Below are 17,588 nucleotides of genomic sequence, written 5' to 3' on the forward strand. Positions count from 1 at the left end.
ACTGGAGTGTGTGACTCTTGATCTGGGCATCGTGAGTTCAAGCACCATGTTGGGTGCAGAGATTATTTAATATAAAATCTTTTTAAAAGGAATTTAAAAAATATATGTAACAGGTGCCAGCTATATAGTCGACACTGTTCTTAGGCATTAGGGATAGAGTAGAAAATAAAATAATCTCTCCTTTAAGGATTTTACAGATAACAAATATGTACATAAACAAGGAAATTGGTAAGTGAAATAGACTTCTATCTCCCGTAGCGGTAGGTTAGGATATTTGTAGCATCCCATTTTGCTGAACATAAGAAATATATATGGATGAATGTATTTTTCATTCTTTTTAAAGCCTTGAGGGTCTAATAAGTTAGTAGAGAATACTAAGCTATTCCTAGTGCAGATCCATCTAAGGGAAACTAACCAAGGAGACAAATACTTGGCATCAATACTGCTTTTGCCTTGAGGACATTTTCCCATCTAGGCAAACTTGGGCTTTGGTTTTTATGGTTTTATGGTGCAGAGAGGATAGAAATTGGGGTGCGGCTGGCTCAAAGTGGAGATGCTAACAGGAAGTTCTCACTAAGCCTGGAACTATACTAGATCTAAACTTTTAGAATAAAGGCGAAGTAGAACTAAACTCACCCCCCACACTTTCGGGACTGCAGAGAACATTGCTCTGGCTCTAAGCAGAACAGGGGGAAACAGGGAAACAAAATCCTGTCCTGAAGGAGTGGCCATAGACAATCCCCATCGTAGACTCCCAACCCAGTTTTTCACTTGAGAAGATCCAGGAAGCTCAGACTGTGAAAGTGGCCAGGGAAAGTCATGCTTCTGGTTATCCAGCAGAAGCAAGCACACGTTCTCTCTGTGGGAAGGCAGATTTACACTCTTCCTCAAAAAATCCCCCCAAAAGAATTTTTTTAAGGTCAAAGAAGAGAAGGCAGTTAAAAATAATCAATTATACAGAAGCTAAACACAATGAGAGAGAACCAGTGTGGAGAGACAGCAAAGACTAAAGATACTGGAAAATACTCAGTCACAGGTCGAAATGCCCAGTTTAAAAATATCTGCAAAGAATAAGAAACTATTTTAAAGATTTTATTTGCTTATTTGTCAGAGAGAGAAGGAGAGAGAGAGAGAGAGCATGCACAAACAAGAGGAGTGGCAGGCAGAGGGAGAAGCAGACTCCCCAGAGAGCAGGGAGTCTGATGCAAGACTGGATCCCAGGACCCTGGGACTATGATCTAAGCTGAAGGCAGACATTTAACCAACTTAGCCACCCAGGTATCCCTAAAATAAGAAACTTTTAAAAATGACCTAAGGATTTGAAAACCAGCTAATAAATCTTCTGGAAATGGATATATATCAATGAATGTGAATATATAACATATAATAATATATATCACACACACACACACCCCAGGGATGGGTTTAAAACCAATTAGACATAGCTGAAGGCATCATTCGTGAACTGCAATTCAGGTTAGAAAAAATTAGAAAAAAAAGATTGAAAACTCAAAATAGAAAGTAATAGAGTGAGAGGATTTCACTTGTATTTAATTGCACTACTGGAAGAAGAGGTGAGACTAGTAATGAATGATACACTGACTAATGGTCTCCTAGTTGGCTAGTTCTGCTAACAGAATTCCAATTCAGAGATTGAAGAATCCCAGTGAAATTCAAGCAGGAAAAATAAAAAGGACTCTATCTCTGTGAGACTATAGAATGTATGAGACACAAGAAAAATCTCAAATGCAGTCAAAAATCAAAAGACAAATTACCCTTAATGAAGACTGTTTGATCAGCCATTGATTTCACATAGCAGTTGGAAGTCAGAATACAGGGACGTGTGTATCTTCATGCGCTGAAAAGAAAACAGTTGCTAACCCAGAATTCTATACCCAAGAAAAATGTAATGTAGAAGTATTAGTGTAAAATAAAGATATTTATAGCCAAACAAAAGCTGAGGGTTTGCAGCCAACTGAATCTTTCACTAAAAGAAATCCTAAGAATGTTCTTTGAATGTGATCCCATCTGGAAAACCACAGTTTTAAGAAGGAATGAAGAAAAAATTGGTAAATATGTGGGAAAACCTATGTGGTATTTGACTGTAAACAAGGATGATGGTGTCTTATAGGGTTAATAATAAGATAGAGGGGTGCCTGACTGGCTCAGTCAGTAGAGCATAGATCTTGGGATTGTGATTTCAAGCCCCACACTGGGTGTGGAGCCTACTTAAAATTTAAAAAAAAAAAGTAGAATTACATTGTACACATTAATAATAGCATATAAGTTGGATGGGCAGTAATGAAACAATAACATTGTAAGGTCTTTATATTTCCTCCATGAGAATTTATAAGGAAGCAAAAAAGCTGAGAATAGTCAAGATACCCTTGGGGCAGATGGGTGGCTTACTCTGTTATGCATCCAATTCTTTTTTTTTTTTAATTTCTTTTATGTATTTTTATTTATTTAACATATAATGTATTCTTTGCTTAAGGGGTACAGGTCTGTGAATCATCAGTCTTACACAATTCACAGCACTCACCATAGCACATACCCTACCCAATGTCCACACCCAGCCACCCCTACCTCCCTCAGCAACCCTCAGTTTGCTTCCTGAGATTAAGAGTCTCTTACTGTTTGCCTCCCTTCCTGGTCCCATCTTGTTTCATTGTTTTCCCTCCCTACCCCCCACAACCCCTTGCCCTGCCTCTCAAATTCCTCATATCAGAGAGCTCATATGATAATTGTCTTTCTCTGATTGACTTATTTCACTCAGCATAATACTCTCTAGTTCCATCCACGTTGTTGCAAATAGCAGGATTTTAGTTTTTTGATGGCTGCATAGTATTCCATTGTGTGTGTGTGTGTGTGTGTGTGTGTGTGTGTGTATCACATCTTCTTTAACCATTCATCTGTTGATGGACATTTAGGTTCTTTTGATAGTTTGGCTATTGTGGACATTGCTGCTATAAACATTTAGGTGCACGTGCCCCTTCGGATCACTACATTTGTATCTTTAGGGTAAATACCCAATAGTGCGATTGCTGGGTCATAGGGTAGCTCTATTTTCACCTTTTTGAGGAACCTCCATGCTGTTTTCCAGAGTGGCTGCACCCACTTGCATTCCCACCAACAGTGTAGGAGAGGGTTCCCCTTTCTCCACATCCTCGCCAGCATCTGTCATTTCCTGACTTCTAATTTTAGCCATTCTGACTGGTGTGAGGTGATTATCTCACTGTGGTTTTGATTTGTATTTCCCTGATGCTGAGTGATGTTGAGCACTTTTTCATGTGTCTGTTGGCCATTTGGATGTCTTCTTTGCAGAAATGTCTGTTCATGTCTTCTGCCCATTTCTTGATTGGGTTATTTGTTCTTTGGGTGTTGAGTTGGATAAATTATTTATAGATTTTGGATACTAACCCTTTATCTGATATGTCATTTGAAAATCTCTTCTCCCATTCTGTTGGTTGTCTTTTGGTTTTGTTGACTGTTAACTTTGCTGTGCAAAAGCTTTTGATCTTGATGAAGTACCAATAGTTCATTTTTGCCCTTGCTTCCCTTGCCTTGGTGATGTTCCTAGGAAGAAGTGGCTGTGGCTGAGGTAGAAAAACATCTTTATTTTGTGCTAAATTTTCCTCATTTTTTTCATTAAAAAAAAAATCCTCAGTCTTCTAAAGAGAAGGGCTTGGCACTGCCCTAAAACAAGGCGTGGAGTGGGAGATAAAGGGTTACAATGATGTTTATAAAAAAGTGAGATTTGCTTATAGAATTAGGGTAAGCCAAAGGCACATACTGCAACACACAGGAGTACTGAATACCCTTTCCTTCTTCACCCCGGTGACTACATCTTAGCAGAAGGTGCCAAGGTCATGGTCATGGGGAAAGTTTTAGGGATGCTAGTCTGCCAGATCAGCTGGGGTAATTTTCATGGGATGGTGAGAGCAAAACAATGGCCAAGGGCTGTGTTTCTTTTCCTCACCTGTGACAGAGGCCAGCCTCTTCCCCACCTGTTACAGAGGACAAAAGTGAATTTCCTCTTTCTTCTCCAACCCAACATGTTGACATGTTGAGCTACAGTTTCTGTCCTTTTATTTTTTCTTTTAAGTTTTATTTATTTATTTGAGATAGAGAGAAAGAGAACTTCAGCAGGGTGCGGGCAGAGGGAGAGAGAATCCCACTCAGGGCCCCACCCCACAACACTGGGATCAGGACCCAACTGAAATCAAGAGTTGGATGCTCAACCGACTAAGCTACCCAAGTGCCCCTTTCTTTCCTTTTTGAATTAAACTTGCTTTGTTTCCCTTTGATATGGGAGGAGATTATCAAAAGCAGTGTCCTGGCTCTAGGCTAGGAGCCTGAGCCTCCCTCCCACATGCCCAGGACAATCATTTACTTCTACTTGGGAATTGGGAACCAGCTTCCAGAAGCCACCTCCTTCACCTGGCTTGTGGCAAGGGCCCCCTAATAGTGCACCTAGAGATGAGCAGCTAACTCATCTTTTTAAAATCTAGAACAAATCTCATGTCACTTCTCTGCTCAAAACTGCCTTAAGCATCGGCCTCTTATGAAATACAGAAGCCAGCATCTTCTATACGTCCTTGCATGTCCTTGTCCTATGTCCTCCTCTCCAACCCCACCCCTCCCTTGCTTTCTTCTTTACCCACCCTCTGCCCAGAAGCCCCTTCCCTCAGACAAACCCCCTCAAGAGCCTTGCTGAAATGTTACCTCTTCACCTACGCTTTTCCTCACCACCCTCTTTTAAGCTGCAACCTGTCCCACTACTCCTGTTTTGCTTTATTTGTTTCTACAGTATTTATCACACCAGATATACTATCTGGTTGATGTTAGTTGGTAGTTGGTTGTCTGTCTTTCCTCTCTAGAAGTGCCATGAGGGCAGAAAGTCCTGTGTGATTTGTTTGTGACTATATCCCTGCCACTTAGCATGGTGACTGGCACACAGAAGGCACTCAAGACATATCTTATAAATGGCTGAGTGAGAATATAAGTTAATTAGTCAGATTAATAAAGTTGCCAGGGACAAGTTATTATGTCAGAGATAAAGCCATTAGTGTGTGTATGGTTTAAAATTGAGCCACTAATTTCATGCCCTGCTTTAGACTGGGTACACTCCTGCTGGTTAGCCCAGGTTGCTTCTGATTTTTCCATTTCTGATTGCTTTTTAAAAATTCTTTTCCCCAAGCCTTTCTCATAGGAAACTGACCCAAAACTGCTTCCGTAGGATTTTCTCTAATCCCTCTGCTCTCTGTTCAGAGCACATGAGCTGAGCCTGTACTCTGTCCAGCTGCTACAAAGCTCATCTTTGTATATGTGCAATGATTTTCTCAACTTTGATGCAGAATGCAAGACCTGGAGGGTGGGGTCCAGACCCATTCTCCTTCCTGTCTCTCATAGCATTAAATAGGACTCTGGACTCCATAACCTGGCTTTCCTTACAGTTTGGCTCTATCTACAAGTAAAACTATAGGATCAAAACACAAACAGCAATGGGGAGCATGGTGATGTTCCCATGTACTTGAGAGCTAGATTCCTAGAGCTAGGGACCAGGCAATCTTTACCAAGCAGGTTCTATAGTGAGGCAGTGCTGTGAAACTGACACGAGGTGCAGAATGCAGTTATAAGACCAATCCCCACTTTTGGCCTATTTGGAGGGAAACCGATCACAAACATGAAATATATCCAGTGTATATTTGTTGAATTTAATAAGCAAAATCAACACTGCAGCCAGAGTGGTTAAAACAGTGCTGGATTTAGTACTAGAGGACGTGCATTCTAATGTCAGGATGGGATTGTAGGCATGGGAGCCACAGAGCAGGGTTCAGGTCCTGGATGGTTAGTAAATCACATCCAGAAAAGCCATATTTTATGCTATTGCTATTAAGAATTACTGTTCGTGAAGATGGGCATTGAATAACAAAATTGAGAGGACACAACTAGATTAGTTCATTATGATGGTCCCACCGTTAGCATCCCAGCTTTGCCAGGAACTGTCCAGACCTTGGACCCATCACATTGCTGCTTCTCAGTCCTCAGTTTCCTTATATATGAGATTAGAGGTTGGATTGGGATGATTCCTGAAGGCCAAAGTCCTTTAACTCTTATCAGAATCCCAGATATGAGGGTTGTAGTCCAGGCCTTGTGACCTTGAACAAATCTCTTCACTTTCCATGCCAGTTTCCTCATCTTCAAAGTGGTCACAGGACGGGATTGGTGTTCTCCAGGCTCTTTCAGCTTGAGAACTGTGATCCTTGTGAGTACCACTGTAAGACAGGTCAGAGCCTGGTTTCTCTAGTGGCATGGGAAATCAGGGGCTGAGAAGTTAGGATCAAAAGGAACAGCAGCAGAGGACTAGGGAAGGGTGTGTTGGAGGTAGGGCCAAGGAGACAGGGAGGGTGGGGAAAAGGGCTTTCGCAAGAGAGCAGTGCCTCTAGAACTTGAATGGGAATCTTGTTCAAGTGCAGATTCTGAGCCAGTGTGTCTGGAGCTGTGCTTGAGACCCTGCATGTCCCCCAAGCTCCCAGCTGATACAGCAGGCCCACAGATCACACAGTGGGTAGCAACGAAGAGTTTTCTTCCGTCCCCAGTTGAGCAGCTGAGCTTCTTGGAGAATAGAAGCTGATCTCCTCCCCACTCATCCTCCATGCTCCACCCCCAAGACCCCAAAGCCAAGGATGTTTTTGCCATTGTTGTTTTCCCCCAGATGCATACATGCTCACTCTTTGATGCCCTGGCCTCCCCCACCCCCCGACTCTCATCAGTACTGCTATCACTGGCCTTTGCTGCAAAAGTGATTTTGGGGGAAAAGAATCTCACACCACATTTTCCAGGCCCTTACTGTCTGGCAGTGACAATCCCAGAGGAACGGGAAGTGAAGACATCTACATTGCTGGAGAACAGTGATGTCATGTCCAGGTTTTCCCACTTCCATGGGTCGTCATTCCCCCCTAGTCCTGGAGGCTGGGGCTGCTGCTGCTGCTGCTGCTCCTGCCCCTACCCAGCATCAGAAGAGGGGCCTCCCACACAGTGTCCTTCCATCTAACCTCTCCTCCACCCTGACACCCCCTGGACCCAGAGAACATCGCCATGCTGCCTGCCTTCACATGGTGGCCCAGAAGACAAATAACTAATATTTGTATGGCTTGCAGGGATAATTAGCTAAGGCTGCATCCCCAGGCATCCCCCCCAGGGGTCTGATGATGGTCACACCTTGACTCTTCTGCAACCCATTCCCCATTTGCTCACTAGTGTCCTGCACACTGCTTGAAAAACATTGCCTGAGCCAGAGCCCCCTCCTCCCTTCCGCTCTCCTCCATACCCCCTCCTCCCCTTCTTTCTATGGAGAGAACATGTAGTCCAGGACAATTTGTAGTTTCAGAGGGAATGTTTTCTCTCCCCATGTGTCCATGTAGCTCTCCACAGCCAGTGCCAGCCCACCATGCCCTGACCCCAGGGGGAGTACTATCTGAACAGCCTTCTCTGTGGAAAGAATTCTAAGAAGACTTCACTTGACTGACAAGAATTAGAATTTTGCTCAGAGCAGGTTATACACCTAGACATTCCATGTTCTCCCTCTGCCCTCTCTGAGAGCTTACTCAGGCCACGTTCTTCCCCTGATATCCTCATGCTTCATGGAAATGGGCTTTCCTGGACTGTGATGGGAGAGGGAAGGGGCTCATCTGGGAGAGTGATTTATTGTTCTCAGGTTCTAGAAGGAGGAAGTGGAGGACCCTTAGAGGTCCAGTGGCTGGGAACCTTTCCTTTCAGTGTGAACAGCCAGAGGTTTTGGCACCAAATGAAAAATCTGAGTCCTCCATTACTGTTGCCTGGTAGAGAAATCTTAGTGTGATACTTTGTTCACCTGAGGACTGAGAGTCTACAAACCTAACTCCTGGTTTCTCTCCCTTGGTTCTCGTTGGGGCAGCCTTCCCACACCCAGCGCCTGAAGCTCTAACTCACCGCTTCTCAGCTCAGATGCCTTCCATGGCTCTGTTTCTCTGCACTGAGAGTCTATCCCATTACCCAACCTGGTCCGCTTGCTCCTCTGTACCCAGTCCCTTCACTGAACACACATTACCTCTCCAGTAGTCCTCACCAAGAGTTCAGCTCACCTCCATAGTTGACTAGAAGCCCCTTAGTGAAGGAAACCACGGTGCGTGTGCCACACACCCCTCAGTGTCCGGCGTTTTCACTCTTAGGGTTTTGTGTGTGTTGTCAACCATTTGGTGTCTGATAAAAATGGAAGACTCACTCTTGTGGACAGTGTAACTGTCCTCAGGCTTGGCACGTGAGTTCAGAGGGTGCACACGAGTGGACTCCATATCCATAGTTTCTGATGTAGCGGCTAGGACGGTTGGCTGGGCAAGTAGAAGCTGCTCAGTACTTGTCTATTAGGCACTGACTCTCCCTGTTTCCCAAACAGATTGCCCTGACCTTCTCCATCGTCTTTGGGGTCATCGTGTATCGTATCACAATCGCTGCAGCCCTGTCTCTCAACAAGTCCACACGCTCCAATGTCCGGGTGACAGTGACAGCAACGGCAGTCATCATCAACCTTGTGGTCATCCTCATCCTGGACGAGATCTATGGCGCCGTGGCCGTGTGGCTCACCAAAATCGGTACTGTGTCCCCAAATCCCATTTTGCCCCAGGCCCCCTCAAATACGGGTCAGTTCAATATGCACAAGGTTTGTGGTGGTGGTGACCGAAAAGGAAGAAGAGGGACAGGGACAAAATGCTTTGTGCAATGCATTTTATTGGGGAAATGAGAAAGTATGGTGGTTCTGTACTTCCCCTGAGAATCATCCATGGGGTCTCTTCTTTTTAGCCTAGCCTAGAGACAAGACGGGTTGAACACCTCCTGCTATGAACTGCGGAGTTTTAGCCCTCTTCACTTTCCCAGGAGTGTTTACAGAGTAGAGAAAGCTCTTGATACTTGAGCCCTGGGAGGGTCTTATCTATCCCCATATTGCCGAGGCCCCAGAAAATCCACACATTCCCCACGCACTGAGCAGACTTCAAAGAGGCATATCAGACTTCCCCAGCTTCAAGCCAGTGAGAAAATGCGGTGGCCTCAGTATTCAGATGTGTCATTTGAGCTGCAACCTGCTGTTGCCTGAGCGCCACTTTTTGGCATTTGTGTTTATTAGGAGGGGGTGGGCTGAGAGCTGAGACCTTTTCCTCATGGCACATATCCTGGGTGGCCTAGAGGCATGCACCTCTTTCCCCGGTTGAATGTGGGTATGGGGACTGTCAGCCTCTCACTAACCTCAGCAAACTGAGTTAATGATATGATATCTTTAATTCACTGATCAGTTAGAAGTTAGACACTTGATAGACTGACCCCATCTTCAAGAGCCTCCCCTTCTAAGAGGATCAGAAAATGCCAAAAAGGTTTCCCTAATTCCAGTCAAAAGGACTCTTTTGGTGTCTTTCCCTGGTCCTGGGCTCTGCTCACAGTGGGCATTGACTTTGGGTTTCCATGTGGCTCTAGGCAAGGTGCCATCTAGAGTAGAGGTCTGCTCCCTTTAGGCATGTGCATGTTTATAAATGTTCTCTGTGTTCCTTCATAAGGTTCTCGAGAAAAGTCAGCAGAGGAGGTTGCTTCGGTGTGTTTAGTGGTATGTGGGATTCTATGGAAGCACTTAGGGGGGCCTCCAAAACTCCTGGGGACTCAGAGAGGCTTCCAAGACAAAGACATCACATTGGATTGCTTAGAGATAAGTGGTCTTCATACAGGCAGGTGCACAGGGAGGAGGAAGCAAGCAGGAGGACAGGAGTTTCCTGGCAGAGGGAACAGAATGAGAGGAAGAGATCAGAACAGGAAAGGCAAGTGGAGGGGTGCATGTGGGCTGGGCTTGGATGATGGCGATGATGGGTAGAATTTTGGGGCCAGGGAAGGAGCCGAGAGCTCAGCCTATGGAAGAAGGAAAACACGAAGTGCGTCCAGGATGTGCAAGGAGCCCAGCATGGCAGTTCCTTTTGGGTCTGTGGCACGTCCAGGGCACAGGAGAGTGGGGGCTGGACCCAGAGCATTGACTGAGAGCTGAGTTTTCAGGGGAAGACCTTGGATGGCACTGAGAACTCTGCTTATTTTCATAGACAGGGAGAAAGTGTTTGCTAGAGCTCAAAGGGTCATCCAATAAAAAACTACCCATCTTTTTGGCCTGATTGCTGAACAAGCTGAGAAGTAAGGAAAGGCAGACCTAGGCAAAGGCCAAGATTTCACTTTTAAAGCTAAAAACAGCTTCATGGGAGGAAGCAGCTTAGCAGGAGAGCAGATAGGCTTCCTAATACCAGATGACAGACAGACTTCCCTGCCCAGTGCTGGCAGCAGAGGACAGGGAAGCCTGGGAAGTCTTAGGACATTGAGGGTGAGAGGGCCAGAAGAACACCTGCTTCCTGCAGGCCCTTAGCTCCCCATAGGAAGGGCAGAGGAAATGGGTGGACGAGGAATGCCAATGTCACCTACCAGACAGACCAGTGAGATAAGCTTCTGTCCCCCAAGAGGGGAAATGAGCAAGGTAGGGGAGACAGGGTGGGGCATGACGACTAAGCCCTCTCCCTCCCTAATATGGGTGACATCAGGGGCAGAAGGAAACGTTCCCCATTTCCCACAAGGGCTCTGACCTCACATCACTGGGGTGTTTGAAGAGGGTGATGTGATTGGAGCTAGATATTTGCAGAACTGTCCCGTCAAGGACTTAGGATGCCGCTAAGAAGAGAGAGAGACGGGAAGGCCTAATGCAAAGGAGATTGCTGAACATGTAGGTAAGAAGGAAGGAGAGAGGAGCAGGAAACCAGCGATGATGCAGAAATGTCTTCCTGCCACCCATCTGCAATACTTTATATCACCTGTCTTCCATAGCTCTAGAGACTGGGAGGCCTAGAAACTAGAGTGTGGCCCACAGTGCAAACCTCACTAACATGTATTTAGTGAGCACCTCCCATGCACAGGGCTGGGCAAATTCTCTTTGCATCGGGCTGTGAAACACTTCCCACACCGTGAAGCGACATCCACTGTTTGTAATAGCACTCCCTCCCTCACCCAAAAAGGTTAGCCTCCTTCTGGCTGAGAAGCCAGGGGTCAGGAAGGAAGCCTGTGCCCTGGAAAGGCGATGAAATTCTAATAACTCCAGTTTGTTCTTTGTGATAGTGATACTCATAAAGCAGCTTTAAACTTAAAAGAATTCCATTATCCCATTTTATCCTCACAAAAACTGTGTGTGGTCAGCAAGGGCAGTATTAGATCCTCATTTTACTAAGGTTCACACTCAGATTGTTCCTCTGAAATGCAAATACTTTTTGTGTGACGCTGACGTGAGTTTCTTACTGTCTGGAGAGAAGTGGTGTATTGGGTCTCCATGCATTCACCCACGTGGGCCTTGTCCCCAGGTGGCTACTCTTGCCTTACACTGGGTGTTTCCAGAGGGCTCAGAGAGGCACTTTTGTATAGTGGAAGGGCCACCCAATTTGGGAGCCCAGTGGAAGGAAACTTTGAGCACTGGGCCTGGTTCCTTTTCCCTCCCAACCCCAGATGTGTGGCACTGAGCAAACAGGGTGCTTCTCTGGAATGAAAATTTTTGGTCCTTTCTTCATCATTTTCCTCCTTCCTGTCCATGGGTCGTCCCCTCTGTGTCAGCTGTTGTCATGGCCTAAGGACTGTGCCCTTGTCTTTAGCCCCTTTCTCTGGACCTCTAGCTTAGAAATCCTACCCAGGCAGTCTCTCAAACCTTCTCCCTGGGCTGGGGGAGGGGAGAACCACTACCATCAGCACCATCCCCCGCCCCACACCAACTTCCTTTTGGTCTTGGGTCAAATATCAACTAGGGTTTGAGGCCCTTGGCCCCCTCTTCCCAGTGTCCTCCTCCACTCTGGCAACCCACGCCACTCACAGTCCCCCGCAATCACCCTGGTTCCCACCTCTGTGTTGTGCTTAGGCTGCTGCAGGCACTCCAACAGCCCTCAGTGACCCTCCTTTTAAAGGACCTCGAGAGGTCTGCCTCCCTTCTCCTTTTCTGGACACTCGGGCCTCGGGGAGTTTCCTTATACCCGCTTCTGAACTCCGGTGCAGATCATGTGTTCCCTAGTCCATCCCCCGGATGTGGAATGTCTGCTTTGTGCCAGGTACCATTCTGGAAACACAGCCATAGACAAGGAAGACATGGCCCTTGGTCTCACCGTGCTTACGCCCATATTAAAGGAAAGATAGGCAGTGAGCGGGAACATTCCCCAGAGGGTGAGGACAGTCCTGGGGCCGTAGTGTGGTTGTGTGCGCTATGGTCAGGTGGTCGGGAAAGGCCCGTGGAGGTGGTGACATGGTGGCTGAGACTGGGGCGGCAGGAAGGCACCAGCACACAGAGACCTGGAGGGAGGTCTCTAGGAAGAGGGGACCCCACACCATAGACTGGTGGCCCATAAACCAGCAGGAACAAGTAAGCTTGGGCGCCTTATCTGTTCCACCCCCGTCTTTTCTCATCGCTGGACTCGTGTCTGTGTTTACGAGTCTTAGAATAGATGAGGTTCTGCCAGCGTAAAAAAACGAACCTCAAAATCTCAGGTGGGTGATGCGCAGTTGTTTATCTGTCCCCACTCACGCTCCATGTCCGGCGTAGCAGGGCATGGGGCTCGGGCTCACATAGAAGCTTCACGCGGATGCCACGTTGTCTGTGAGACGCTGCGGGCCGGAAGTGCCTCCCTCACTTCCGGTCACGGCCCGCTGGCTGGAGCAGCCTGGCTGGAGAGCTGGGGAAATGTGTGGAAGTGCGTGGACGTTCCGCGAGCGGGGAGGATCACTGCTGCTGGCCCCTGCCAGGCCGCCGAGCCCTGGAGGACAGCTGCTTGCGCTTAACATTTCTTTGTATCCACTACATGGGGCCCGCCTCCCAGTAGACTTTAGCACAGATTTTTTGATGCCTTTATTGACTAACTCCATCTCTCTCTCCATTGGTGCCCTCGAAAATTTGTTTTCAAGGAATGCCCGTAGGCTAGGCACTCTGCTAGTCACTGTGGGTGCTACAGTGAGCATTTATGCATTGGGGATTTCCTGTTTAGTGGAGGATTTGAGGAAATTTTGAGGTGAAGAACGTACATGCAAATTGTCTTGATAGGTCAGTGACTGAGAGCTGCAGCCAAGGCATCAGAAGACTTGATGTGTCCTTAAGGGCAGAGGGTGGGTGTGAGCCCATGAATGAATGGAGGTGGAGGTGCCCAGCGGCGTGGCCGGTGCACCTACAGGCAGAGGTGTGGCTGCGGAGTCCCCCAGGGCTCCCTGGGGACAGAAAGCTGTAAATAATGCCACCTAATGGAACGAGGATTCTGCTGGGCTTAGGGGCTTCCTTTGCTATTCTCACGCTGGTTTAATACCCATCTGGCTTCTTGCCCCAGAACTCCTGATTGATGAGGAGGCTGTGACGACTGCCTTGCTCACCGGGTGCAAGCAGCTGGTGTTAACAACCCCAACAAGTTCCCAAGTGTTTCCTGCAAGGCTGGGTGGTGAAGACCAATTTCTTGGGAGCATCTCCCTACAGGCTCAGACATCAGGCCAATCTGAGGTCCATTCTTGCCACAAATATTTGTCACCAAAAAACCCCAGAATTTGCTAGGAGTTGGCTCTGCAGTGGTACATAAAGGCAGTGATTGTCTCCGTGGCTGCCTTGTAACAATGGTCACCAGCTTGGGTGCAAGACACAGTGTTATCTGGTGGCTGCGCAGCACTGTGGGGCAGGGAATGAGCGAGAACCTGCGGTAGAGGGATGGGGCTCCTGGGGAAAAGTGAATGGAGCTCGGGGCCTTGGCGGCCAAGACCCTCTGTATAAGATGTGCAGTCCGGTTCAGTAGCATCAATGATGAGTTTGTGAGGATCCCCGTAAATGGGTAGGACGGGACAATCTTCAGTGATCTGTTCATTTTTTTTTTTTTAAGATTTTATTTATTTATTTGACAGAAAGAGATCACAAATAGGCAGAGAGTCAGGCAGAAAGAGGAGGAAGCAGGCTCCTGGCTGAGCAGGCAGCCCGATGCAGGGCTCGATCCTAGGACCTGGGATCATGACCTGAGCTGGAGGCAGAGGCTTAACCCACTGAGCCACCCAGGAGCCCCTGATCTGTTCATTCTTAAAGGGGTCCCAGGTGGTGGTTCTAAGAAAGGCTCTGCCTCCAGGAATGGGAAACAAACCAGAGCTAGCCAGGACATCAGGACCTCAGCTTCCCAGGCCAGTCAGCCAGGGCTTAGCTGTCCTGGGAGGCCAGGGGATGAGGGAAGTGGCAAGGGTCACCAAGTGGATGAGCTTGAGGCGTCTGCTTTGTTCCTACTCTGTTCTGCTGCTATCCCAGAATTCCACAGAGTGGGTATCAACAGCGGAAATGGTTTTCCTACCCTGGAGGTTGGAAGTCCGAGATCAAGATGACGGCAGAGTTGGGAAAAGGTCCTGTCCCAGGCCACAGATGTCTAGCTGTGTCTGCCCATGGCGGAGGGAGTAGGGGGCTCTATGGAGCCTCTTTAATCAGGGCACTGATCGTTCTCGTGAGGGCTCCATCCTCCCAAAGGCACCACCTCCTGATACTGTCACATCAGGGATTAGGTTTTCAGCATGTGAATTTGGGATGGACACAAACACGCAGATCATAGCAGCTTTCTCCTCGAGACATGGGGAGATAGCATGCCTTTGAGGCAGCAAGCTCCTGAGCCCACATGGAGGGAGCAGAACTAGTGCTCCTGAAAACTGCAGGGACTTCTTCTGCCCCATGTAGGCATGGGTCCGCCTTGGCCTGGAAGGGGAGCCTGTCTGCAATCTAGCTGTGGGCATTCTTCTAGCTGGAGGCAGAGTGGGGGAGGCAGGGCTCACAGTGGGCTTCTAGACCAAATCACCCAGGTGCCAGCCGCTCCTTTGTCTCAGGATAAGTCTCGATCTCTAGCCCCACCACCTCAGCCTCCTCCTCCTCTCCCTTCCAAAAATGTGTGCGCAGTGCTGGTTGTACGTGGAGCTGGGCAGTTCACCGTTCACTCTCCCAGGTACAGGGTTGGGCTTCTTGTAGGTGCTCAAAGAATGGTGGCTGTGTCAAGTCAGAGTTTCCAATTCTGAAAATGACTGTGTTTGTGAGTTGTTTAAACACTGTGAATGTCCTGCTGCTGTGTTGCTGCCCAAGGGCCCCTGAGGTGGGGTGGGGACGTAAACAAAAGGAGGCAGTGGGGTAAAGGACCTGGTTTTAATGGAGTGCCCACCACCTGTTGGGGACACCATTGGGCATGGCACATACATTGTGCCATGGACTTGTCACCGTAGGACCGGGAATTGGTCATTGCTTTCATTTCACTTCTGGGAAGCCTGAGGAGGTTTAGGAGCTTGGCTCGTGAGCACGTGGTTAGTGGTGTGTGTGTGTGTGTGTGTGTGCGCACGCACGTCCATGTACACAAGCCAAGCACTGCTCTAAGCACTCTCTGTTTATCAGTATATTGAATCCTCAGAAGTGCCCACAGGATGTCGGGAGTCTTAACATGCCCATCTTAGAGTCAGAAGACTGATTCACAGAGAGATGAAGAACAGGCCCAAGGTCTTGGGGTAATGGGGGTGAGCTGGGCCTCAGTGCAGGGACCATGACACTCTACGGTCTGGTAATACGTAGCTGTCCTTGTCCTCAGGAAAGTTCAGAGGTGTTGAGAAAGGAAAAGAAAACGCCGCAAGAGGCTCTGGGTTTACAGGGCAATGCCCCCACCCACATGGGTGCCAGGTGGTAGGGGTCTCTGGAGAGCAGGGGGACTCAGAGGGAACAAGCCCTGCATGCCCTGTCCCCTGCCTCCTAGGCCTGCATGCATGAGGACACCTGTGTAGGTTCACAGACTTTGGGGTCCCTCACGCATTATTAAATTAAAAAAAAATTTTTTTCCAAAGAATTGAAATGTCTCAGTGTAAAATTTTGTATCCAGTTCTAAGCTCTCCCCAGGGGAAAGTCAGTCTATTACTGTCAAGCAGAAGGAGAGAGGGAAGGGGAAAAGGGAGAGGAAGCTCAGCGCCAGAGGCTGTCAGACGTCGAAAATTCTTTTAAAGAACATCTTGAACATTCGTGGGTGGGTCTAATTTTCCATCAGATGTGGACAATGTGTGTTTTCAGAGTCAGGGGGAAGCGCTGCTTTGTTGGGTCTGAGCGTGGGGACAAGAGGAGGTGGTGTCACTGGGGCCTGAGCCTGCTCGGGAGCTGGAGCGTACTTTCCCCAGGAGGGATACGTGGGGATGCATGTGGATGTGTGTGGGCAGGGATGTGTGCCTTCCCGGGGTGGGGTTTGGGGGCGTGTGGAGACCGTAGTGCTGGTAATTTGAAATCTGGCCCGAGAGTCAGGTCTGCAGGGTCCATGCTCTGCCACCAGCTACAGACTCCCTGGGTGGCCTCAGGCAATGAGGGAGGAAGAGCCTCCTGCCTGGCCGCCTGTGAGGCCAGGGGAAGGGTGTGGCTCCAGGGGATCCTGCTGCTGTCTGGGGGCCCCCTCGCTGCTGTGGGCGTGAGGTCTTGTGAACGTTGTCTGGGCGGGACGAGGACATGGGAGGCCGCTGCTAATAATAAAAGGGAGCTGATCATGGTTATAGCCCAAGTTCGTGGCACAATTCATTCCAATTATAGGAAACTATTATTAGTAACATGCTACTTATAATAGTTTAATACAACTGGCAAGAATCCCTTCCCAAACTTGAGCTCTAACTATGAACATGTCTCTTTCATGTTTCCAATGAATCACGGAAGCACTCCTCTCTCCTACTAGCAGGAAGTCCAACATATTCCTCTCCTTCGAGGTTTCCAAGTACCCCGACTCAAGACTTAAGCCACGAGAAGAGAAAAGAGTATAGTGGGCATTGTTTGCTGTGTTTTCCCTCCAGACACCTTCTCCCCTCTTCTTCACCAGGTCCGGTGGCCCCAAGCCTAGCAGCAGATGGTATCACAGGAGCTCCCCAGCTCTGGTTTCCCATTGGGATCAGTTGACAGGAAGCCATGGAAGAGCAGGAGGAAGATTAGCAGGCTGGAGAGGGAGTTGGGGCTAGTTCTTCCCTGCTTCTCCCTCATCTCTGGGAGAAGTACCTCCTTTCCTAACCATGGCTTCTATGGGATGAGTTCTCCCTCATGGTCCTTGTTGGCCTCCAGGGACACCATTTCTTCTTCTCACCCCTTCACCACTGTAAGTAGAAGCTTCATGAGACGCATGTCCTTTGAACATCTGAGGTGAATTCTGTTTCCTGCGGGGATCTTGACTAATAGAGGCAGTTGGGCCAACACCCTTGTTTAAATAGGGATGTACCTGCAGTATGTCCAGCCTTCTGCTCTTTTGGGTCTCCCAGCCTCGCACCATGGCTCTTGGATGCCAGCCCTGTCCCATCTGACAGAAGAGGTTGGGCCTTCGCTGAGAGGGTCCCTCCATTCTGTTGGTCCTGGGCAGCCCATTGCTCCCCAGGGAGGAGACCCTCCCCTCCACAGTAAGCACTGTGGAGGGGCTATAGCTGTCACGGTCCCTGCTTCCAGGGACTTGTATACACCTCCACTCCCCATCTCCAGGATGCCCTCCAACCCATAGACTCGGACCAAGGACTCC

The 17,588-nt window shown here is 48.3% G+C and overlaps 1 protein-coding gene across 1 annotated transcript in view; it reads left to right on the forward strand.

Moving 5' to 3' along the window:
• The window catches only part of ANO2 (anoctamin 2), a 341,480-nt gene that overhangs the window by 267,021 nt on the left and 56,871 nt on the right, over positions 1-17,588 (forward strand). Inside the window, exon 16 of the mRNA XM_059404945.1 lies at positions 8,438-8,633. Coding sequence (XP_059260928.1) covers positions 8,438-8,633 — 196 coding nt within the window. The remainder of the gene's footprint in view (positions 1-8,437; positions 8,634-17,588) is intronic.

This window comes from Mustela nigripes, chromosome 6 (genome assembly GCF_022355385.1).
Source record: "Mustela nigripes isolate SB6536 chromosome 6, MUSNIG.SB6536, whole genome shotgun sequence".
Taxonomy (NCBI): domain Eukaryota; kingdom Metazoa; phylum Chordata; class Mammalia; order Carnivora; family Mustelidae; genus Mustela; species Mustela nigripes.